The sequence below is a fragment of the Daphnia magna genome, linkage group LG1, assembly GCF_020631705.1.
Source record: "Daphnia magna isolate NIES linkage group LG1, ASM2063170v1.1, whole genome shotgun sequence".
NCBI classification, from domain to species: Eukaryota; Metazoa; Arthropoda; class Branchiopoda; order Diplostraca; family Daphniidae; genus Daphnia; species Daphnia magna.
In genome coordinates this window covers 17,430,056-17,452,444 of record NC_059182.1, presented here as the reverse complement: position 1 = coordinate 17,452,444, position 22,389 = coordinate 17,430,056, and the positions used below count along the sequence as shown (strand labels likewise).

At 39.1% G+C, this 22,389-nt stretch overlaps 3 protein-coding genes and 3 long non-coding RNA genes across 47 annotated transcripts; 3 read left to right on the top strand and 3 right to left on the bottom strand.

Annotated features, from left to right (window-relative positions):
- The first annotated feature begins 156 nt into the window (after positions 1-156).
- Positions 157-2,747, top strand: LOC116936600 (bone morphogenetic protein receptor type-1B). 2 transcript variants are annotated; one of them, XR_004401781.2, is made up of 9 exons: positions 157-318; positions 425-609; positions 670-896; positions 964-1,102; positions 1,184-1,376; positions 1,440-1,737; positions 1,799-2,159; positions 2,230-2,487; positions 2,554-2,747. XR_004401781.2 is itself a non-coding variant. In XM_032943794.2 (8 exons), exons 1-8 carry the CDS (start codon positions 240-242, stop codon positions 2,395-2,397), a joined length of 1,650 nt encoding a protein of 549 aa, XP_032799685.1. In that variant the 5' UTR covers positions 157-239; the 3' UTR covers positions 2,398-2,747. The 2 variants fall into 2 exon arrangements, 1 of the variants encoding a protein (XP_032799685.1); XM_032943794.2 differs by having other exon boundaries at positions 2,230-2,747.
- Positions 2,748-3,438: 691 nt separating this feature from the next.
- LOC116936608 lies at positions 3,439-9,094 on the top strand. Of its 33 annotated transcripts, none has more exons than XR_006651542.1 (18): positions 3,452-3,808; positions 3,891-4,016; positions 4,096-4,259; positions 4,322-4,383; positions 4,469-4,832; positions 4,895-5,158; positions 5,314-5,410; positions 5,487-6,193; positions 6,264-6,389; positions 6,489-7,133; positions 7,217-7,368; positions 7,428-7,575; positions 7,640-7,764; positions 7,831-8,162; positions 8,223-8,294; positions 8,404-8,445; positions 8,506-8,586; positions 8,681-9,094. It is a non-coding gene; the product is annotated as an uncharacterized LOC116936608 (long non-coding RNA). The 33 variants fall into 33 exon arrangements; XR_006651537.1 differs by having other exon boundaries at positions 4,895-5,230; XR_006651519.1 differs by having other exon boundaries at positions 4,895-5,230; positions 5,287-5,410.
- On the bottom strand, positions 3,801-4,556 carry LOC123475998. The gene is made up of 2 exons (XR_006651568.1): positions 4,421-4,556; positions 3,801-4,007 (listed from the first exon to the last, which is right to left on the bottom strand). It is a non-coding gene; the product is annotated as an uncharacterized LOC123475998 (long non-coding RNA).
- Positions 9,095-9,742: 648 nt separating the features above from the next.
- On the bottom strand, positions 9,743-14,020 carry LOC116921973. Of its 9 annotated transcripts, none has more exons than XR_004393779.2 (13): positions 13,841-14,020; positions 13,692-13,781; positions 13,344-13,580; positions 13,081-13,252; positions 12,739-12,838; positions 12,565-12,639; positions 12,367-12,496; positions 12,034-12,245; positions 10,854-11,950; positions 10,664-10,794; positions 10,224-10,417; positions 10,090-10,161; positions 9,743-9,959 (listed from the first exon to the last, which is right to left on the bottom strand). It is a non-coding gene; the product is annotated as an uncharacterized LOC116921973 (long non-coding RNA). The 9 variants fall into 9 exon arrangements; XR_006651490.1 differs by having other exon boundaries at positions 13,735-13,781; positions 13,841-14,019; XR_006651482.1 differs by having other exon boundaries at positions 13,344-13,416; positions 13,489-13,580; positions 13,692-14,018.
- A 2,000-nt stretch (positions 14,021-16,020) lies between these two features.
- LOC116929340 (cuticle protein 19) lies at positions 16,021-16,890 on the bottom strand. The gene is given in 4 exon segments (XM_032936528.2): positions 16,021-16,141; positions 16,143-16,412; positions 16,495-16,629; positions 16,730-16,890. Coding segments are annotated over 4 exon segments (468 nt in total). The 5' UTR covers positions 16,736-16,890; the 3' UTR covers positions 16,021-16,084.
- A 1,702-nt stretch (positions 16,891-18,592) lies between these two features.
- Positions 18,593-19,577, top strand: LOC116929271 (cuticle protein 21). The gene is made up of 3 exons (XM_032936465.2): positions 18,593-18,704; positions 18,769-18,969; positions 19,044-19,577. Exons 1-3 carry the CDS (start codon positions 18,699-18,701, stop codon positions 19,461-19,463), a joined length of 627 nt encoding a protein of 208 aa, XP_032792356.2. The 5' UTR covers positions 18,593-18,698; the 3' UTR covers positions 19,464-19,577.
- Positions 19,578-22,389: the final 2,812 nt, after the last annotated feature.

Sequence of the window (22,389 nt, the reverse complement as noted above, 5' to 3'; positions counted from 1 at the left end):
TTGGTTTGTTAACGAAACAATGCTATATTATAAAATAATCATGCTGATTTCCTTAAAAAAACAAAAAACAAACACAGCAAGGTTTTTAAAAATAAATTTAAATGTTTAGTAGACAGCTCACTAGATGTCTCATCCCGCCTTTAAATGAAGCTTTTTTTTCCTTTTCTTTAAGAAAGATGCTGCCGCCGCCATAGTCCGATAGATTTCTTTTTGCTGGTCTGCGGTGGAAGTGCTGCAAAATGGCTGACATATTAAAAATATACACAAGATATCGAAGTTGTTTATGGATTCTACTGTTGACCTTAAGTGTCAAATACGGTAGGCAACTTTCGAAATTTTCTACATACGTGTGCAACAAGACTTTGTTGTTTGTTTGCATCCTAAAATGGCGAAAAAAGTTTACGTATCTTCCCCTTCTTTGCAGCAAATGGACTCACATGTTACTGTCAAGGACATTGTCCTTATGACAATTTCAATGGCACATGTGAAGCTAGACCTTTTAGCCAGTGTTTTGCTGCAGTAGAAGAGGTTTACAATCCAGACACAGGTTTACCAGAACCTGAATACACATATGGCTGTTTGCCACCTGAAGAAAAGGGTCTCATGCAGGTATCTACAATTTGTTTACAGATAGTTTCAACAGCTAACAGTCACTTGATTTTCCATAAGTGCAAGGGGCACCTTGTTCCACATCTAGTACCCAAATCTATACAATGTTGCCACGAGTCAGATCATTGTAACCGATTGCTGTCACCAATGTACGAAATTCGGAGTACTACTCCGGATCCTAATTCAGGCTTTGGATCTGATCAAAATGTTCACTACTTGGCCTTGCTAGTTTCTGGAACAGCCAGCGTGATCATTCTCTTTGTTATGGTTGTATGTGTTTATGTTCAGTAAGTATTTGACTATTTAAAAAAAATTGGTTTGTCTTGATCATTGAAAGGGTTATTTTTTGTACAGTTACAAAAGGAAAGAGGATAAGCGACAAGTTTCTATCATTAAAGCCCCTTGTGCACCCTACCTTGGAGGAAATTCAACAATCAAAGATATGGTGGATCACAGCCAAAGTTCTGGATCAGGTTCTGGGTTACCTTTACTGGTAAGGAGAGATTCCTGAATAACAACAATTGTATGTTATTGATTTTTTTTTTTTTTCATGTTTTATTTTTTTTTTTTTAAGGTTCAAAGAACAATTGCAAAGCAACTGGTTATGGGCCATTCTATTGGTAAAGGACGCTACGGTGAAGTGTGGATGGCCAAATGGCGGGAAGAAAAAGTTGCTGTCAAAGTGTTCTTCACGACGGAAGAAGCTTCTTGGTTTAGGGAAACAGACATTTATCAGACTGTACTCATGAGGCATTCACACATTCTCGGTACGGTTTCAACAAACTCTTTCTTCCAGAAATTCTTTAACCAATGAATGAATCAAATTCTAGGTTTTATTGCTGCCGACATTAAAGGAACGGGCTCGTGGACTCAAATGCTTCTTATTACCGACTATCACGAGCTTGGATCTTTGCATGACTTTTTGCAGCAATATGCGCCTGACGGGGTAGCGGCTGGAAGATTAGCTTTTACTGCCGCTAGTGGCCTGGCACATCTGCACACGGAAATTTTCGGCACTAGAGGGAAACCAGCCATTGCCCATCGAGATATCAAGAGTAAGAATATCTTGGTAAAAAGAGATTGGACTTGCGCCATAGCCGATTTTGGCTTGGCTGTCAGATACATCAGGTATAAAGGTGGTTTTGGTTCAACAACCCAAAAAGAAGCTCATTACTATTCTTGTTGCCAGTGAGTCCCAAGAAATTGATATTGCACCCAACACACGCGTTGGAACTCGTCGCTATATGGCTCCTGAAGTATTGGATGAAAGCCTTAACAAGTTTGCCTTCGAAGCCTTTAAGGCTGCAGACATATATTCCTTTGGTCTGGTCTTGTGGGAAATCGCTCGACGATGTAATACGGCCTCCAGCACAATCAGCGAAATCATTACAGACGAGAGCCAAGAGAAATTGGTCACCTACGGTCCTGATGACTACCAGCAACCGTATTACGATTGCGTTCCATCTGATCCGTCATTCGACGACATGTACAATGTGGTGTGTGTAAAGAAAGTAAGACCGGATATTCAACCACACTGGCTCGCTGAAGAGGTAATCCAGAGACAAATAAAACACTTTCATTACTTCATAGTGTAAAAATTCATTTTGTTTTTCCATCTAGCCCCTCAAAACACTAGCTCAAGTAATGCAAGAATGTTGGCACCAGAATCCGGCCGCCCGTTTGACGGCTCTACGCGTTAAAAAATCTCTGACCCGCATTAACGACGAATCTGACATGTATATGTACACCGAAAAATACAACGACAAAGAATTGTTACCATCCGTTTGATGCTCGGATGGTCAGCACATGAGTTTGAATCTAATATGACCAAGGGATGGTGTTTTTATCTTACTGGAAACGTTTCTCAATATCCATTTTGTGTGTTTTTGTAAATAAGTTTTGTGTGTAAATGGGTTTTCTAATGTGAATCTGTTTGCCGTTTAGTTCTGATATTGCTCCATTGCAACTGCCGTGCCATTAATACTTGTTGCCTCAAGCCTGAAACGGATCCAAACAAAAATTGTTGATGTCTTAACCAAACAAGCGTCTTCTCCAGCTCATTTTATTACTCTCCAATTGCTTCTCGAAATCGTTTTATTGGCCTTAAACGTGTAAATACAATGAACTGAATCAACGTACGTCAGATGTCATAACCTAACTTTGTGTATTCTCGTATCCTGTAAGGTGATTTACTCAAGAACGGTATTTAACAGAGAAAAAGAGATACAATACAAGGTAGGGATGTACGCCGTGGCGCTTTTCCGAGTGCCATCTACTTCGCAATGCCTATTATTGCAGATAAGAAGACGAATATACCTCATCCAATACTTTTACGAGGCTTTATACGTTATACTCAAAATAAAATGCTGATTCCGGATGGAATGTTACTTTTCCCTTTAATTATGTTGCTGGCACACCAGCGCATCTGCTCCGTTTCCTACATTTTTTTTTTTTTCAAAATAAGCCCCACGTTAAAAAGAACTTGCGTATCGTGATTATGGTTTAATTACGAATCGAAATCATGTATTTTTTACTAAATCTAAAATTTAGACAAAAATGAAAAAGTGGGAAGGCTATATAGCCTTTTCATTTTCGTCAAATCTGCAAAAATTGACATCTCTTAGAACTAGGGGCCCTCACTCCGTTCGGGAAGTTCCGATTTAGACGGCCGACCTGAGTTTCGGGTGTGACTTTTTTTAACGATAGATGGCGTTTAGACGGCCGACCTGAGTTTCGGTTGTGACTTTTTTACGATAGATGGCGTTTAGACGAAAATCACGAAAACTAGATGAAATCAGGCCGCAAACTTACTTTTGAAGGCCGGCTTCCGGCTTCGCCTAGCAACGGACTTCATATGAAAGGCCATGTATATGAGCAATTTCTATTTCGTTTGCGTAAGGTCACTGTGTCTGTGTTTTTTGTTCGTGCTTCGTTAATCCCGTTGCTTCGCCACATGTGGAACTTAGTCATCACTTTGGTAGGTGTGTGTTATTCTGTGGCATATTCAACTGAACGGCTTTGTTGGAGATGTATTTAGCGGGGAGCTAATAAATGTTCAGTGCGTTCTGTTTTAAACATCTTTTGGCTACTCGTTAATAAACTGAAATTTGCCATTTTTTCGTAACAACCTGAGGGACACTCTTTTTCACGACACACACGATTGCTTGAAGATTGATTTTCACTAGACGTCATTTGAATGGTACAGTGCAGTCTATTTGCTGATATGCATGTTATTTCTTTCAGTTTTTATTTGCTGTCAGACAATTTTTTCATATCTTAAGGTGCAGTTCCTATCCGCAGCCCTGCAGTGTGCAAAAAAAGGCAATGGAAAAAATTGGTAGCTGCTAGTGGTGTTGATCCGCACAATGGTGGCTTCATGTAAGCAATCTTGAAATGACCTATCAACAGTAATTTGTGTTTATATGTTTATTTCATATACAAATCTATGACACATATTTATATTAGCTAAACTGTTATTGAACATAGGACTACAGCAGTATTAAAAGACTTCCCCTACGGAAATTGGGAGCTGTGGACTTTCTTTAAATGACTCTTGCATCAGAAATATTTTCCTGCTTCTTGGAACAAGAAACATAGGTTGTCTTGATGGCAATGATGTGTCATTGGAAAGATTGTATAAAGATGTCAAGGTATTTCACAAATGTGTAATCATGTTAATAAAGTAACTTTTTTGGTATTCTAAAATTAGCAGGAGAAACCTAAAGTTGGAGCATAATACATTTGTTTCCCGTTACTAGTTATGTATAACAGATGGTAAATTGGTAAAATGAAACAACACATGACCTATTACTTTAGATCAGTTTTTCCCACAAGTTGAGATTTATTCCAAAATTTTCAGCTTTCCAGGCAGACACCCATCCACAGAGCCATGGGAGATAGATGATGTCACGGAACGCCGTTTGATCCATTTTTTTATAGACAACTCTTATCGCTAGCTGATCGTTTATGTAGCAAAATAAATAGATAACTAGCACTGCCATCTAACGGTAAAAAACGACACGAATAGGAGGGATTTTAATAGACCACGCCTTCAACGAAGGAGGAGTCCGCTACATATTGAATTTATCGATCGATTGTTAGGCCCATTTTCAATCGCTACTGTACAGTCAATGGCGGTATGGCGGAGATGCACAATGGAACTTGAAAGTGGATGCATGTGCGACTTGATGTGGCGTTGCATGTGGGAGGCCCCGTTGGTAATGGTAAGCGTATTAATAAATTAAGTTATGTAAGGCAATGAGTTATGCCATAATATCTCACTTAGTTTGCAGACTGGACATTTGATGATAAGTGTGAATAGTGGTAGTGCTTTGGTGCCTCAAGAGGGAATCGCAGAACATAGCCATAGAGCTAGAAGTCATTGAAGATTTTAAAATTGTTATTTGATTTTGTGTTGTTTCAGCAGTAGTATGTTCTTCAACAATCTGTTATGTCCAACCATGGAATGAGTTGCATGTGACTAAGTCAACCAAACGTGGCAACAACAATTAGTCAGCAATGGAATTAGTCAGTGGAAAACAACACCATGGTATAGAATATAATATTATACCATGACAACACATTCATTCCTGAGGATCGTTTTGATTTATCTATGCATATTGTATTTTAATTTTTATTGTTATTATTTTAAAATTAATATCTGAGGTTTTTCTTTAGCATGATTGAAATTTGCCATGTTTTCAGGCCAACTGGAAGGATTCCTCTTTTTCACAGAACTTTACCATTTTCATGGTATACTTAATTGCTTGTCAGTGGATTGTCACTTGGCATCATTTGAATGGTACAGTATATTTCCACATTATTTCTTTTAGTTTTTGTTTGCAATCATATTTCTTACAGTGTTTGCATTTCTTCAGGTATGGTCCATATCAGCAATGTTTTGATGCACTTCTTAAATACACCAATCCCTCAGAAAATATTCTAATTGAAATTATGGAAATTTCTGCACTTCATGCAGAACTGCACAATGATGGGTTTGTATAAACAAGCTTGAAATGACAAACCAACAGTATTTTTGGTTTGGGTTACACATACAGTTCTATGACATGTTGATGTTAGCTAAATCATTATTAATCATAGGACTAGGTAGTATGAAATGAAATATCTTCTTTTGGATGTTTGTGTCTATGTATTTGTTTGAGGTGACTCTTGAGGCAGGAAGCTTTTCCTGCTTCTTATGAAAAGGGACACTGGATGTCTTAATGTCTAATACCAACCAAGTGTCATTGCAAAGATATGTCAAAGATATATCAATATAGATTATATTCTGAGTGATGGTGACATGGTAAAAAGAGAGAGCAGTATGAATATTTGCTGCATCATTTACTTCTATTATTTATATCTTCAAGGTATCTTACTGATTTCTATTGGTTTTATTTGTGGAAAGAATATCTTGAGGGGGAGAATTGGATCACAATTAACTAGATGCTTTACTATTCTAAATGAGTTTATCACAAAGAATTGTTTACTCATTCATGTTCTGTTTCTGTAATGTAGGTAGAGTAATCGCAATGCCGTGGTAGTAATTCGCGAGAGATATGCCAATAGGGTTTCGCTGTTTTCAGTAAGTGTATTAGCAAGAACGTTATATTAGAAATGTTATATTAGAAAGATACTTAATTTCTTTAATGTAGATTCGCAATCGTAATGGATTCGAAGAGGATATTGATGGAGTTTTGGTATAAAAAAGTATAAGTACATGTTTGTTGGAATTGAAAAACCGAAGAGTTCCGGATCTTTTTACTATCGCACATGTTATGGTATTTTTTACAAAAATCATTGAAGTCCTTATTTGGACCTCTTTGCTTTCTGTGGCTCCGTTTCCCTCTTGACTTATATTATTTTCTTTAACCCTTTAGTGGGTGTAAAACTAAAGGCTAAAAGAAGAAGAATGATTCAAAAATTGTGGGATAGAATCATCAAAGAATTATACTCTTCTAGGTAATCCTTTCGGATTCGATTCCGCCGTTTGTGCTGCCCTTCTCCATAAAGCACTTCTACAGAGTAACGACTCGTCGCGAGTGCATGACATCCATATTGATAACTGTTTCTTGCGTAAAGACGAATCCGAGCAAGTCGTCACTAGTTTACAGCAACTCGGGTTCAATCTTCCGGTAATTTGAGATACTTTTCTTTACCGTCCAGAATCTTATAATTGGCCAAAATTTGATACGAGATTAATTGATATGTCGTCCTGTCACATCTCAAATTCTATGGTTAATAATTCTTGTTCTATAACCGAGTTCTTTTCCAGACAGTGGCTTCTCATTTCTATTGTCATACCAGCGATCAGATTTGATGTTTCGAATTGTTTTGGGTTGTAAAAGCAAGATTGACTTTCTACGATGCTTCCACCAACGTGCATGGTCGCCTAACTTTGTCGTTGTGTCGGACTGTAAATCCGGAAGAAAAACGTCGAATTATTGACGATATGTTTGTCAAAGTGATAGATAGAACGGCTAACGATTTAAATGTCACTTGGGATAATCTACTTTTCGTAAAAGGTATCAAACTTCTCTTTTTTGGTTGTTGCATGTATTATATTGCCTAATATTCAATGTCATCACATATGAAAATATTAAAGTAGCTTTGAGACCGTATTTAATTGAGTCCGCTTCGCATATGGCTTCTTCGCGCGCTGATGCCATAAAGGCTCATCATAACGATTCCGAAATGGCTCGTTATTCGGAAGTTCGTTTTGTTTGCGCATTTACGGCCGTGTAGTGGAACCTCTTAAAGGTAATTGCATTGTGGCATTCCAGTAAGATATTTACTCTTTTCGCAATTTTTCCCAACAGACTTCCATAGAGATGAAGTAAGGTCCTAAGTATTATACCATGGTTTTACCTACAAATGTTAAGCGTTTCGTGCTGCAACTAGTAGTTGATATTCTAGGATGTTATGCCTAAAATTGAAATTCAGCTATCAGAGATTAGCAAAATTCAAGTACTCTAAAGCAAATATTGTACTTATTTCAACGTTCTAAGTAAAATATAATTTTTGGTTCTAGGTGGATACTCTAGATGGCGTTGATTGTGCGTCTATGATGAAGATCATGAGTGACAAGTTAAATGGATGTTTGTTACGTTACCCTGTTTTATGTGTTTCAAAGGATTTTTCGTCAAAAAAACTACGGTATGTTGTTGTCTATTCAGTATTGCTATCGTTGGGTATGTATTGAAAAGGTAACTTTTGAAATAGATTGCAATTTTTCTGTGTTGGTGTTTCGCCTTGTCAGCTATGCCAGCTGCTTAACCAGCAGCCTGCATTCCTGCTATCAATGTACCACAAGAGATCCTGACACTTTGAGAATGCCACTATTGCTTACATCAAGATCACTTTCCAGTTCAAGTACTGTTAATGGACCTCAAGCCTTTTGTTTAAGCTTAGTGATGTGTTCTCTCGTGAGTCAACGACAGAGTCTTCATCTACTTTGTGTTGCTAACCATCAGCCCTGAGTATCCTAGGTATCTAGTTATTCAAGTTTCTCTGATTAGCCAACCATCATCCAAACCCTTCAGCTCTTCATTGTGGTATTTCAGAACATTACCTATCTTCCACTACACACATGTGTAACAATTTTCTCTACACAGGCTTATCTTCCTCTCTTCTTAATCTGCTGAATTCCAACATTAAAAAAGGTTCATCATCATTGCCTTTCCATGGTATTTTAATTTAGTGGATTATCTGGATTTCTCATTTTTAATAAATCTTTGTTGTAACAAAACGGAAATCTTCATTGTTAATCCTGCTGTTCTTCTCACCGTTACTTAGCCAGCTCACATGGATAGGCTTTAACAACATCTCCATTTTTTGGTATTCTAAGTTTCTATATTATGGAGCATTGTTGTGTCATAAAAAAAATTTCTGTGGTAGGACTGCAAATATTCATCTTCCTTCGGTACGACACTGCCGTTTTGACAATTTCGGTAGTTTCGCCCCTAGTGGACCACACACGTAAGTTCTTTGTCTTTTTCATCGTTTTATCATGACAAATGCCATTTTCCGCTCAAAATCATACTTCTTTTTTTGTCTCATTTAATCTATTTAGAACTACATTTTCTTCGTCTTCCTGTCGTTGTTGTCTACGACTTCACCTCATCGCTGTCTTCGTTGACGTCTTCGCCTTCATCTCCATCTCTTCGTCTTGGTCATCTTCGCCTTCATCTCCGTCTCGTCGTCTTGGTCATCTTCGCGTTCATCTCCGTCTCGTCGTCTTGGTCGTCTTCGCCTTCATTTCCGTCTCGTCGTCTTTGCCGTCTTTGTCTACGCCATCACCTCGTCGCCGGCTTCTCTTTCGCCCTTCACGTAGGGAATTCACCGTGGATCGTCGCTCTGGTATTGTTTTATTTTGCATTGTTATGTTTAAGTTAACCCGTTGGCTGCCACCCCGTTTGCGTCCCATTTTTTTTGGTAGCTTGTAGGGACCGGCCGCAATGGCCTTCGCCGCAAGGCGCCTTAGGCAATGCACCAGTAGGGACTTCTCTTTGTCGATGCGGTGGCGGATTCCTGAGGGTGTGCATTCCCTGTAATGGATTCCGTCACTGTGTCAGCCCGGACTTGTCTTCGGACAAGTCCCAACTTGTTCGCGATCCTTAAGACGCGATGCTTAGTGAATGTAGTTTAAGCAACCTACGGGTTGCGTGGCCTGGCAGCCAACGGGTTAACTTAGATAAGTGTATGTATGTTTGTGTAAATATTTGTGTGTATATTTATTGTTATGAAAAATAGTGGTGGAATTGTTGGGAGGAGGTGGGACAATAAAAACAATTTAAATTTAAATTTATTCTTCGTGTTTATTTCATCTCACCTTATTCGAATTTATGCAAATCAAAGATAAACTTAGATTTTTTTCCCAACCTAATTCACTCTAAGTCAAGCCATCTCACAAGTACTTATCTCAATAGGTTTCACAGTTCGGTGAAACATAAGTGAATATATAGTTCTCTTTGTTCTACTTGACTTCAAGTGCAATCACTTGGCAAAAACAAAAGGGAAAAAATTACTAAAACAAACTAACTTCACATGGCGGTATAAAAAAAGGAATTAACCATTACCTTCTTTAACTCCTTTGTTTCCGTTGAATGAGGTAATAATTCAACAAACACAAGAATGATACTGGATATGTTTTATTTACACTGACAACATAACATTAGTGGCATTTTCTTCTGTCACCGAGTGACTCCAAAGCCTATGAAACACATCAGGTGCCTCCAGGATCTCTTCAAATTAAAACTGTAAACCACTACATAGAAAACCAAGTCCTGGATTGAACCAAGTCATCAAATAATTTTGGGGCCACCACAGTACATCAGGTACATCCCAAAGACCTGAAAGCATGATTTAAAAAACTTAAACCATTAATAATAAATTCTAACATCACCTCATGACACCTCCAAGAATCTAAGAGATTTGGATAGAGACAAAATATTATAAAGAAGTACTCTTTTTACGTATCACCTTTGAAACAAAATGGGTATATCAGACTAACGGAGATGAAAAACGTGCTAGCAAAGCCAAACCATGTTCCTCCTTTAAATATTAAAAATATAAGTGGTACGATGTTTCTTTGACATGAATTTGTGCCATAATACCTTGAACAACTCTGCATTGATTGAATTCACAAGATGCAACTCAAAATACACGGAATCGGTGGTAAAATTTCAAGAAGAGAGACGTTCGTTTCAGCAGCCATCCTCTGTACGAAGCCACGCGAAAGGGAACAGCTGACGGGACAGCTGACATACCCATAAAATTCTACGGAGTTAGTTATTTCTCCCCTAGATGTCTTGAAAATATACGGGAAATGTCAGCTGTTATGGCAACCGGTTTCGCCACGATAAAAAAAATGTATAATTTCTCGATTTCCTTATTTTCTTGTTTTTTCAAGATTTTGATAGTTGTAAAAGTAAACTATTGTTAATAAAAGCTATGCGGTGTTTTAAAAGTTCTAAAAGTACAATTTCAGTTCTGACACCTTAATAGACTTGAATCGAAAAATCATACATTTAACACGATTAAACCACTTACTTACTTGGTATTTAGTGAAAACCTGCAACCGAAATATGACAGTACTTGTCAAAACAATGTTTTGGGTTCTACTAGTATCTAGTTGGATGCAGCTAGACTGCGCAAGGCCCTTACAGTGGTTCGTCTGCTCACGAACTGCCACGAATGCGTGAATGAAAATGCAAGGAGGAATTACAGTTATATACTTTTATTACCCTCCACTTATCCAGGTATTGGTATTCTTCATGGATTAATCAACAAGTCTCATCAATCCATCCCCCTGAAAAGTGAAGAACACCTCTGGATTTTAAGAATGAAGATTGGGTGCCACTGCTAAACGCCACCTGCCAGTTCCAAGCACAGATTCATTGGGCAAAGCAAAGGAAAGAGTTCATTCTTAAAACCGTCATCTGACGCTTCAATAAGGAGTACCTTTTCCGCTTACCAAGGACGTCATAGCTGTTCTTCACTTTTAGAAGCCTACGTACCCTTTCCTACAGTCATACTTTATGGTACCACCCTGAATAGATCTTAACAATTTGCGAACATATACCATATTTTCTGAATGTTCCATTTCAGGAAATGGTATAACGCATCGAATAGCCTTCGGAGAGCAACAACCCACCTAGCTGCATATTAAGAATGTTTAAATTTTTTTAAAACGCGGTAGTTTAATTGGTTTTGCAGCCGTGACAACTCCTGGGATACTTTATGGCTGAAATTCTACCGTATGATGGTATGAATTCAAACATGGAAAATATAAAGATGAAATACACATAATCAAACATACTGATGATATTGAATAAACGATTATGTAGCGAGTTGTTATATGCAAGTTATGCAAATAACAATACCCTTAACCATTCGGAATTCGGTGTACAAAAACTTATGCTCTCTGTGTAGTACCTCGGATTGCATTATGGTATTCCACCTTGTGTAGAGATAGTATTCCGGAACTAGAGTGTAGTACAAGGCAGTAGAGTGGTACTAGGCAGCGTTCCGTGGTGCAGTATTTTGGTGCCTTAGAATAAGATCTCGTGGTATACGTAGTAGTATAGTAAAATGAAGCCTCAGCAAAGTATCCTGGTGCCGAATGGCATATCAGAACTTCGCTCCGCCTTCACTTCACCCCCTGCTGCGTCCAAGCCTCGTTCGTCGCTTAATGGTTGCCCAGCCTTCGCCTCGTTTTTGTGCTATCTTTGTATTTTGTAACGTGTAGCAATGTCTTAATAGTTGGCCACATAAAGATTTCTCACTCCTTAGCAGCAGACCGTATAAAAATAGGAGTTCTACAGGAGAGATAGCTTTAGCACTGAACAGCCAATTAAGAAATAATGAGTACTGGAACAATCATACTGACATAACAACACATTTTAATTTGGAATATCAAAATACCTATATAGTTCAGCTCGCCCTTTGCCTCAGATGCTTATCAGTGTAGAACATATTTGTAACTGCTTGGTGATAAAGAATGCAGATGAACGCCCACTTGCGTATGCTACTCAGGCTCCACAGTAGATCCAATAACGCATAAATCCTTGGCGGATTAAAAAACGAAACTGTTACCTGAACAGATGTCCAATAATGCTCACCAACAATCTAGATTTCTGGAGAAAAGAAAAAGAAAATTGAGAAATGAAAAAAAAGAAAAGAAACAAACAATAAAGAAAAAAAAATAGCCAGTTAGAACCTTTAACATTAAGTATCATAACTAGGACAAATATTTACCATAGGAGTTGTTGAGCTAGGCACCTGCTTAACTTGTTTGATTTCACAAATTATCATTCACATCCCTGCCATTACTAAAGCAGACGTTATATGATGTTGGAACCTACTGCTACCGAAGCTGCTACCAATCCTACACAGACAACCAATGGGGGTTTCGTGATCGTCATAAAATCGGAGATGGAAATGTCGGGCTGTTACCTAAAAGACATATTGTCCGCCGATAGAAATTGTGGCAAATGTCAGGCTCCATAGATCAGGGAAAAAAAAAACACTCTGTAACATGCAAATAAATCAATTTGAAATATTTTCCTTTAAAACTTACAGAAAAATAAAATCTTTCACAAATAGCACATTGAGATTTGATAGTATTACCCAACGGAACACTTTAAGAGTTCACCAACTTAATGCACAACGATATTGCCCGTTCCGACTCCCGGGCCGTGCCCGAGCTATCACGCAGCAAAGAATCTACCTATTAAAAGAAGAAAAATAATATATAGGTAGACAAATTTCTGATTATCGCCTAATCCCCGAAAAAAAAAAAAAAAAATCGTGGCAATAAAGAAATGGACGAGTTTAAAAAAAAAAAATGCACGGTTTGCACGACGTATTCCACCAAAAAATAATAAACCCTTATAACAAGAATGAAAGACAAACATTACCTATTTCCAAGGGTGCGTGAAAAGATTTTTTGGAATGGCAATAAAAGCTTACCTAAACTTTCCCACAATTATTGCCCGAACATGCTCTTATGCCTGTTGATGATAAACTGTACCAACATACAGACTTCGTGTGAATGGACAATCACCATACGTGAGTTGTAACATTAGCCTATATGTTAACATTTTGCCCTTGGTTGATGCAATATGCACAAGGGCTTCATTTCCTGGTGTAAAAAAAAAAGGACTATTGAAATAACATGTTGTCTAAGAAAGACGGTGAGTTCAGCTAACAATACTATATATGATCTGACATACTCAACAAGAAGTTCCAGAGATTTTCCATTTACATGAAGTGGAGATATAGCAAAGGCTAATGTTGCTCTAAAGCCTGATAAATATTTCCACCACACATTTTGCATTGTACTATTGTAACTGAAATTATATATTTTCTCAATGAGACCTGCTATGTTTCCAGCAGTTCCTCATCTCTCTTTAGCACACTGTGTCCAGCAAGGGAATGTATAAGGGTACCAACCGCCTCCACTGAGAACTCTGTAACATATGCAATACAATACCTTAGATAAGGTTTAAAAAGAAACTGTTGAATTTGTAAAAAATGTTTCAACAAAAACATTTGTTTGGCCACAAAATTTGTTATTTTACCTCTCTAAGGTTACAAGGGAATGAGTCACAAGTTGTGACTCACAAAATGGCGTGGTGTTGGTCAACAAAATGACGTAATTCAGTTAGCACCTATGAAAAAGAAAGGTGCATTATTTTACAACATTATAAGACAATTCCAGTTCAGATACACTCATGGCTGCTCCAACATGATTTAAATTATCAAAAGTTTAATGAGTAAGGTTCATATTGTGTGTTAGGAACAAATGGTAGAATTTGTGTGACGCCAGTTGCAGAGGCTATGACACGAGGAAAAGCCTACAATTCATGATTTCATGATTTTTTCTGCGTTACTCTTTAAGATTTGATCACGATATAATAGCAAGGTACACGATCGCCGTATCACTCTCTGTAGGGGAAAACGGCGGATGTTTACTAAGTGGTTCCAGGATTCCCCGCTAGGTTCGCTAGTCTAGCAGGCCGGTCGTCTACAGGGGTGATAGGGCAAAACACCTTTTTTTATTCTTAGAATTTTTTATTATCAGTTCGTGTGCTAGAAAAGTAGATCCCCTAGAGCTCCTTTTCTTTCCCGATTTTTTGGGACTAAAATAAAAATGACGATGCAATTTGGGAATTATTTATTTATGTTTTAAATTCACCCTATTTTGAAAAATTGCGCCGCTTGCGGCGCAAGTAGCCTAGTTACAGCGCAAAAGCCTTTTTTATTGAAATTACTCAAAAAGTTGAAGTCCCACATAAAAACAAAGTGAATTTTTGTGATGCTCGTTAAATTTTCAATATAATCATGTATAGAGGTCTATATTTTAGAGTATTTTAAAAGAAAATGAAAAAAGTCGGGCTTAATTTGTCGGGCTTAATTTTTAAATCTCCAAATTTGCTCAAAAATTTGCATCTTGGAATTCACAAAAAAATTGCGCGTTATGATCCAAAGTTAACGTTGAATGCTAGAAAAAGATTAGTTTTCTCATCAAGCCAGCTGTTTTTGGAATAAATGGGACCAAAGAATTGCTGGCGCGCCAGCACTTCGTCTTCGTTTTCTACGTTTATTTTTAAAACTATAAGTCTACCGTTAAAAAGACCTTACGTATCGTGATTGTGGTTTATTTACGAATCGAAATCATGTATTTTTTACTAAATCTAAAATTTAGACAAAAATGAAAAAGTGGGAAGGGTATAGCCTTCTCATTTTCATGAAATCTGAAAAAATCGACATCTCTTAGAATTCAATATAAACACACACCTTAAACTCAAAATTAAACGCTGATTTCAACTGGAATATTAGTTTTCCCGTTAATGATTTCATTTTTGAATAAAACGCAAGCGTAGTAGTTACAGAGCAAATGCCTTTTTTATTGTAGACTAATTATTCAAAAAAACATAAAAAGATTTTTAAAAAACACAACCATTAAATCAAAGAGTGAAAAACGGATTAGCAATAACAGCAATACCCTACGCTAAAATTCACGTCTAGTCCGTATACTTGTCATATTTTTCTGTTGGTCGACTGGTTACACGATTGTAATAGTCTACTTCTCCAAAGGGCGTAGCGCAACTCAGAGACACTCAGATTGTGGTAAATAATGCACCCACATCGTTTGTTTTACAGCAAAAAGTCAGTATTAAACTATGTAGCTATAAGCTATTAATAATCAAAAAACCATCTTCTAATAACTGCTGATAAATATAACGATAACCAAATTCGGGTATTATCTGTATACATATTTTGGCATTTTTGCATTTATTGAAATAAATCTGAAAAAAGAAAATTGCCCGTTGAGTAATAACTCCACATTTTATAACCATGAATTCGTTAATAATTTTCACACATGACATTATAAGAGGTTATTGTTCTTTTCAGCGATTCACCTGAACAATCAATAAACAATAGCAACGATGAGTTCTAATAAAGGGTAATTTTAGGAATTTTAACGGGTAATCGGTTAATCAATTTTCCATTTGGAAAATGCTTTGTGTTTATTCATACGAATATCATCTAATATGGAAAACTTTCCTTTCCAATCCATACGGTTTAGAAACGGAGTATGCGAATCGACTGAAATTCCTGTGTTTCTTTATCTATCAATGTTGCATTTGTGGTTACTTTCAATGTCGTACCTTAAGCAATCAGCCTAACCACAAACGGCTTCAGTTAGTCATTTGGACAACAGTTTACTTCTGACGAAATGAACGAGGCTTCGCCAGTTTGTTTGACATAATCACCCCCTTCTTAACTATCGACAAGGGAACGCTTATCTACTAACCACAGAAAAACTTTACAAGACTATAATAAATTTTGATTGACGAAAGTTTGGAAAAGTAGGAACAATGTCAAATGAAAAAGTAGAACAGATTCTTTAAAAAAATTTGTTTTATTTAACATGTCCCATAAATATTAGATAGCACTTCTTATTGGCCTAATATTTGGGGTAAGCTGGGGCAGGGTAGGCTGGGGCAGGGTAGGCTGGGGTAGGGATAAGCTGGTGCAGGGTAAGCGGGCTTGTAGTCGGCCTTGTAGGCGGGTTTGTATTCGGGGTATTTGGCTTCACCCTCGTACTTGACATCAGCGACGTAACCGGTGTAGTCATCAGCTTTGTAGTTAACGATCTGGGTGCGGCCATCGGGGAGAAGGACGCGGTACGAGCCGGTAACGTATCCCTTGTCATCAGCGGTCTCCTGGTGGGCATAATCATTGTAGGAGGGATCATCCTTTACAGCCCAGGCGAAGCTGTATGGCATGGGAGCCTAGACGTTCATCAGTTAAGAAAAATTTAAAACTATAAGTTAATGAGCGTTCCGAGCAACTCGATGGTACGCATAAGCTTACGTAATCATAGCTCTTCTGGTAGGCCGGTGCAGGATAGGCTGGCGAAGGGTAAGCTGGGGCAGGATAGGCAGGTGCAGGCTTGGGGTAGGCCACATTAGCGGCCACAACGGCGATCAAGACGGCAAAGATGAAAATCTGAAATTATATTTGGCAGATTGTTAGAAATGTGAACTCGTCCTACAAAAACTTGGGAAGTTTTGAAAGTTGGCCAGTAGATAGGAAAATGGGAGCTCACCTGCATGTTGAGAGTATCGGATTGTGCTGAGAACAACTGATGTCCATTCGAAAGGTCTCGGCTACTTTTATACAGTTCTGGTTGCGCTATACTATATTCAAGCTCTTTACTTGGCTATAATCCTCCGCGCATTGGTCCAAATAATCCATATATTAAACTACAAGACATGGCTCCTGTTGCTGCAAAGTTTCACTTTTCCCTATAACTAGTCTTGCGTTTAGAAGAAGAAGCGAGTACTTTGGTGAAATTACCCATGACCGCGACATTAAACATGCCTCAAGGCTAGGTCGCTGGGTGGGGCCGCGAGGAATCTAGCGACGGACGGAGAACTCAGTCGTGCATCGCTTTCCTCCCGTTTTAGGTTATTGTAACAGAAATGAAAATGATAGCGGTGAATAAGTATGTACTGTCCTTTAAAAGAAAGAGCGGTACGCCCGTGGTGCGAGATACATAAAACCAGCCTTGAATTGTGCTACATTTGCGTCGTTTGTTCAAATTTTTATCGAATGAAAGCGAAAACATTTGCTATAACTGGCATTTGTTCATGAATCGGTTAGTCATCGGCTACTCTCCTACTTTAAACAAATGTAAAAGATTGGAGAAATAGACCAAATGTGTCATGATGGAGGATTGCCTGATCAGCAAGGCCATTGTCCGCACAACGAAAACCCGTATTTAGTATTGTGTCCAGCAAAAATAATTCAAGAGACACAACAGGCTGACCATCTCAGCTAATACAAGCGCTAGCAAGGTCGAGCAAAAGAAATGTTGAAAGTGGATCACGATTGTAGACCATCACGATCTTCTCTACTCGTACTTATCTACTAGTACAAGTCAATAGGCGTAAGAATCGCCTTATCCTCCTTTTTCGATTGTAACGCCTTTTTTACGAAATGGCGAAATCTGGTGTTTTCATGCGTATAGAAGTGGCAGTCGTGACCCAAGTCCAGCGTGGCTGACTGAAGATTTATTTTTAACCATAAACTACCATGTGCGGAATGTTTGACGCGCATGCCAGTCCAACACGCCCCACCCGTCTGTAGCTTGCCACGATTCAGATTCGATATCTTGCAGTTTACGTCAGAATCATGTTCCGAATTTCGTTTTCCCTTGGCATTGTTCAGACCTTGTTAAAGCTTTTAGTTTTGCTTCTTTTTTTCTTAAATTGCGATGCGGAAATCCAACCAGATGTGTCGAAGTATTTTCAAGGTATGTGCAAGTTGGTTCATGGTTTCACCATCAGGCTGTAACAGTTAAGAAACAAAAAACACTAAAGACGAAGAAGATTGATGACCTTGCCCTACTTGGTCATTCAATTGTCATACTCACAGCCGTGAGAGTAAGACAGCTATGTCGCAACTATCATTGTCAAGTTAGCGATTTGAAGGACGTCCACTCATAAAGTAACTACCATTAGCAAATTGGCGACTCGAAGGACGTCCGCAAGCAAATATAGAACTATACATTCAATTGCAATAACAACCAAATACTTTTGGCGCATCCCAATGCATCCACTCGCCACCTATACTATTACACCCGCTAAATAGACAATCGAAACGGAAAATAGAAATCGATCGCCTTCACCACTTGTAGGCCAGAGGCTCGAAGTAAGGAGAGAAAGGTGTGCGTTAAAAGAGAGCAAAAGGAATCGTTTTCGAAATAACATATATAACAAACAAGTGGGCACGGGGAGAGGGATGCGAACCTTTTTAGTGAGAATGGGGACAAATTATCTGTATGTTTAACGTTACAAGGGCAAAAATATTTTCGACTGGGACCGCACCCATTTGATTACCGAAAGCTCTTGTCCCTTTTTGTCCCCATCCTATTGGTTTTATGTGTATCGATGTTTAAAGGAAGTGACAGAGAATCGGACACTTTTCTAAATGTGTAAAAAAAATCCTATAAAAAGCGAAGCCGAAGTTCCGAATGCCATCAGTTGTACAACAACCAGAACACTACAAGCAACATGAAGGTGGGATCTGCTTCTTTTCTCTAAACATTTCTTTGATTGTAACTCATCGTCTCATTTGAATCAGGTCATCATCCTCGCCGCCCTGTTCGCTGCTGCTGCCGCTAACGTTGCTTACCCCGCTCCGGCCTACCCTGCTCCGGCCTACCCTGCTCCGGCCTACCCTGCTCCGGCCTACCCTGCTCCGGCTTACCCTGCTCCGGCTTACCCTGCTCCGGCCTACCCTGCTCCGGCCTACCCTGCTGCTTACCAGAAGAGCCCTGAATATGTAAGTTCTCAAATGTATTTACCAAAAAGATTAAACAACTCATTCATTTCGCCAATTTTCACGAAACTGACTAGGCTCCGATGCCATACGAATTCGCCTGGGCCGTGAAGGATGACGCTTCCTACAATGACTACGCCCACCAAGAGACCAGTGATGGTAAGGGTTACGTTACCGGTTCCTACCGCGTCCTTCTCCCAGATGGCCGCATGCAAACTGTCAACTACAAGGCCGATGATTACACCGGTTATGTTGCTGACGTGAAGTACACCGGAGAGGCCAAATACCCTGAATACAAGCCTGCATACAAGGCTGCTTACCCTGCTCCAGCCTACCCCGAACCAGCCTACTCCACACCAGCCTACCCTGCTCCAGCCTACCCCACACCAGCCTACCCTACTCCAGCCTACCCTACTCCAGCCTACCCTACTCCAGCCTACCCTGCTCCAGCCTACCCTGCCCCAGCCTACCCTGCTCCAGCCTACCCCAAATACTAGAAGATAAATACGAGATTTGACATTGGGTAAAGAAAATGTCATTATTGCCAACGGCTGTAAATTATTAGAGAATTTAAAGAAGCCGGAAAATAAAAGAAGTGCTTTATCAATCAATGACTCCTTGTTTTTCTTTTGTCTTGATCCAAGCAAAGGTTTCAATTCATTCATGCAGAAAACTCTGGTTATGATGTCTCATGTCAAACATAGCGAAACATCCTAAAAAACGGCCGGAAGACAGGCAGTAATTATCCCATTTTTCCGTACATGCATCATATTTTTTTCGACATAATGTAATTCTATATGTGAAGTTAAGTCTAGGGCATGACTTACCTATTTTCAATGAAGGCCATTTCCAAACGTATGTCCATCACGGTGGCCGGCTAGGCAAATAACCAACAACACATACCTTATCCATGGTGTACAACTTTTCCAATAGCTATTTGCTGAATGCACATTTTTTTATGCACCAGTCTCTTTGTTTACGTCAATTCACAATTCCACTCTTTCGTTAACAGTTAAGAGTCAAGAGCACTACCTATTTTAAGCACCACATCATTCACCAGAAGCCTGAATCGAATATTGGGAACAAGCGACGCACGGTGTTAAGCTCAGTTTCATTGTCCTATTGTAGCAGACAATTGTGCGGAGTTAAACTCAAAATAAAACAGAGAAAAAAGAAAATGGTGACAGCTCGGGAGGGAATTTTTTTTTTTTTTCGAATGATTGGACATGGTTCTAGTTTTCCCTGTCCTCGAAACAAAACAACTGACCGCTTCTTCACAATAGAGAACGTTGAAATATTCCGACTCTCTCTGTCTCGAATTGTGAGACGGTTTTACAGGCAATTAGTCAGATTAGTTTTGTCTTCTTGGAACTACAGTTTGCTGGGAAGAGAGTTAGAAAACACAACCTTCAACGACCTTTAATCGTTCGCAATCGTCTCAACTGGGGGTGAGGAAAGAAAAATAAAAACGCCCACCAACATGACAGAATGACGCATTGTCTTTTTGTGAAACATGGAATGATAGCATAAAAACAAACAAAAACCTGATTTTTCTTAATTAAGTTCATCAATGCGAATGTAACAACAACAAAAAAGAAATAGGAACACCACAGAGGCAAAAAGGGTGTCAAAATGTCGCTTATTTCTGGTTTGGTGAACGAAAAAGACCCGTATTATGCAAATCGAAACGCTCAAATAAAGTCCTTGACTTGCCGTCGTAACCAGTTTTATATCCCTTTCATAACTGAATGTAGATCGAACACTTTGTCAACAAACACAAAACTGTCCCGTTAAGGTGAAAAACGGCATGAGGACACAATAAACCCAGAGGGAAGGTTACGTCATGTCATTCACGAATTTTTACCCACACAGCCATTCTTGGCGTCTGCACACAATTGTAGCTATTATTTTTAACCGTCTGTCTCGTGCGCCATTGTGCTCAGGAAATTTATTTACCATGTTCTAGTGGTCGGCCACGGGCCTCCTAATCACAATGCATGGCGTTTCTGGAACTCCCGCGTGCTTTCGTTTTCGTTCGGGTTGGGTTGTTCGTTGCCGTCACCGACATCAATGCGCGCAAAAAGAAGAGGCAATGAAGCTCGACTTTCCCTTTTTTTTCTTGGCAAAAATTGCGATGTACTACATGCAGAGACAAAGCGGACAGATAAAGGTGGTGGTGGTTGGACCGCTCCCAATTCTAGCGTAACCTCGTTTCGCCTCTCATCCGTGATTTGGGAAAAAGTCACGAAGCGCTCACGACAACACCTATTTTCTCCCACAGCGGTTTTTCGTTCGTTGTACTCCGATTGTTGGCACACAAAAAAAAAGGCAACGGTTAGATACAAGAAACGGGAGAGAGTTGAATTGCTTGACCTTTTCCTATTAATAATATCCCGCATTCACGCTATGTTATTCACGCTGTGGTAACATAGACTATATTTGGAAGAGGCGGATGCGTAGTCTACCGTAACTGAAGGGATCTCCAATCCACAAATGTCGTTATAAACGAGAGTGGGCCGAATGAATCTGTTTCGTGCCCTCTCTCTCTCTCGTTATGCGATGATTCAACCGGCCATGGAATTCTAAATCAGATTGCGTACCACACAAAAACTGAAACACAAAATTCTTTAATCCGTTTTTTTTTTTTAAACCTTGGCGGTTTCTTCTCTAGAAAATAGTAAAAAAAAAAAATCTGCAATCTATCAACAAATGATGCCTTAACGTGTAATTTTTTCTCGGTGGGTCTGTGTACACCTACGGTGTAATTAACACTGAACTTATCGGATTATGTGGTTAGACACGATTCTAGCAGCTTCTTATTAACTCAGCTTCCAATCATGATCATCAATTGTCCATCGTTAGTGTCAAGAGGAAAATTCAATTGTTTTTGTTACACGCAGAATAAAAATAAGAGTAGCGTGACGAAGTGTGTGGAGAGAAAACATTGAATTTTGTACTCCCACACAATGTGCGGTCTCGTCGTCATCTTATAGGTAGTGTCAATAACGACTTTCGATGATACCGGGAATTTTTTTTTCCTTTTTTCTCTTTCAATATTTTTTGTTGTTACTGCCGACAAACACACTTAGGTTTTGTATGCCGGCTATTTGATACAATAACTGCGACTCCTGCTGGTATCGACATGGGAGTGCGCCGCTGGGAAGTGTAGAAAACGTAACGGAATCCCACCAGCGTGAAGCCGAAATTTCATGTTATGTGCGCGTATATTGTTGTAACGCTTTTTCGCGTGTCTCGCGTTTCGCATCACTGGAAGGCACTTTCTGATCACTTCCTTTCAGTTTGCTCTATGACGCAACGTTGAACTTTGTGAAAGGGCTGCATCGTATATTGACTCTCTAGACTAATCTGTCCATAACGGGGGTAAACAAAGCAACAAATCGTAATCCCCCGTTGGTTATTGCA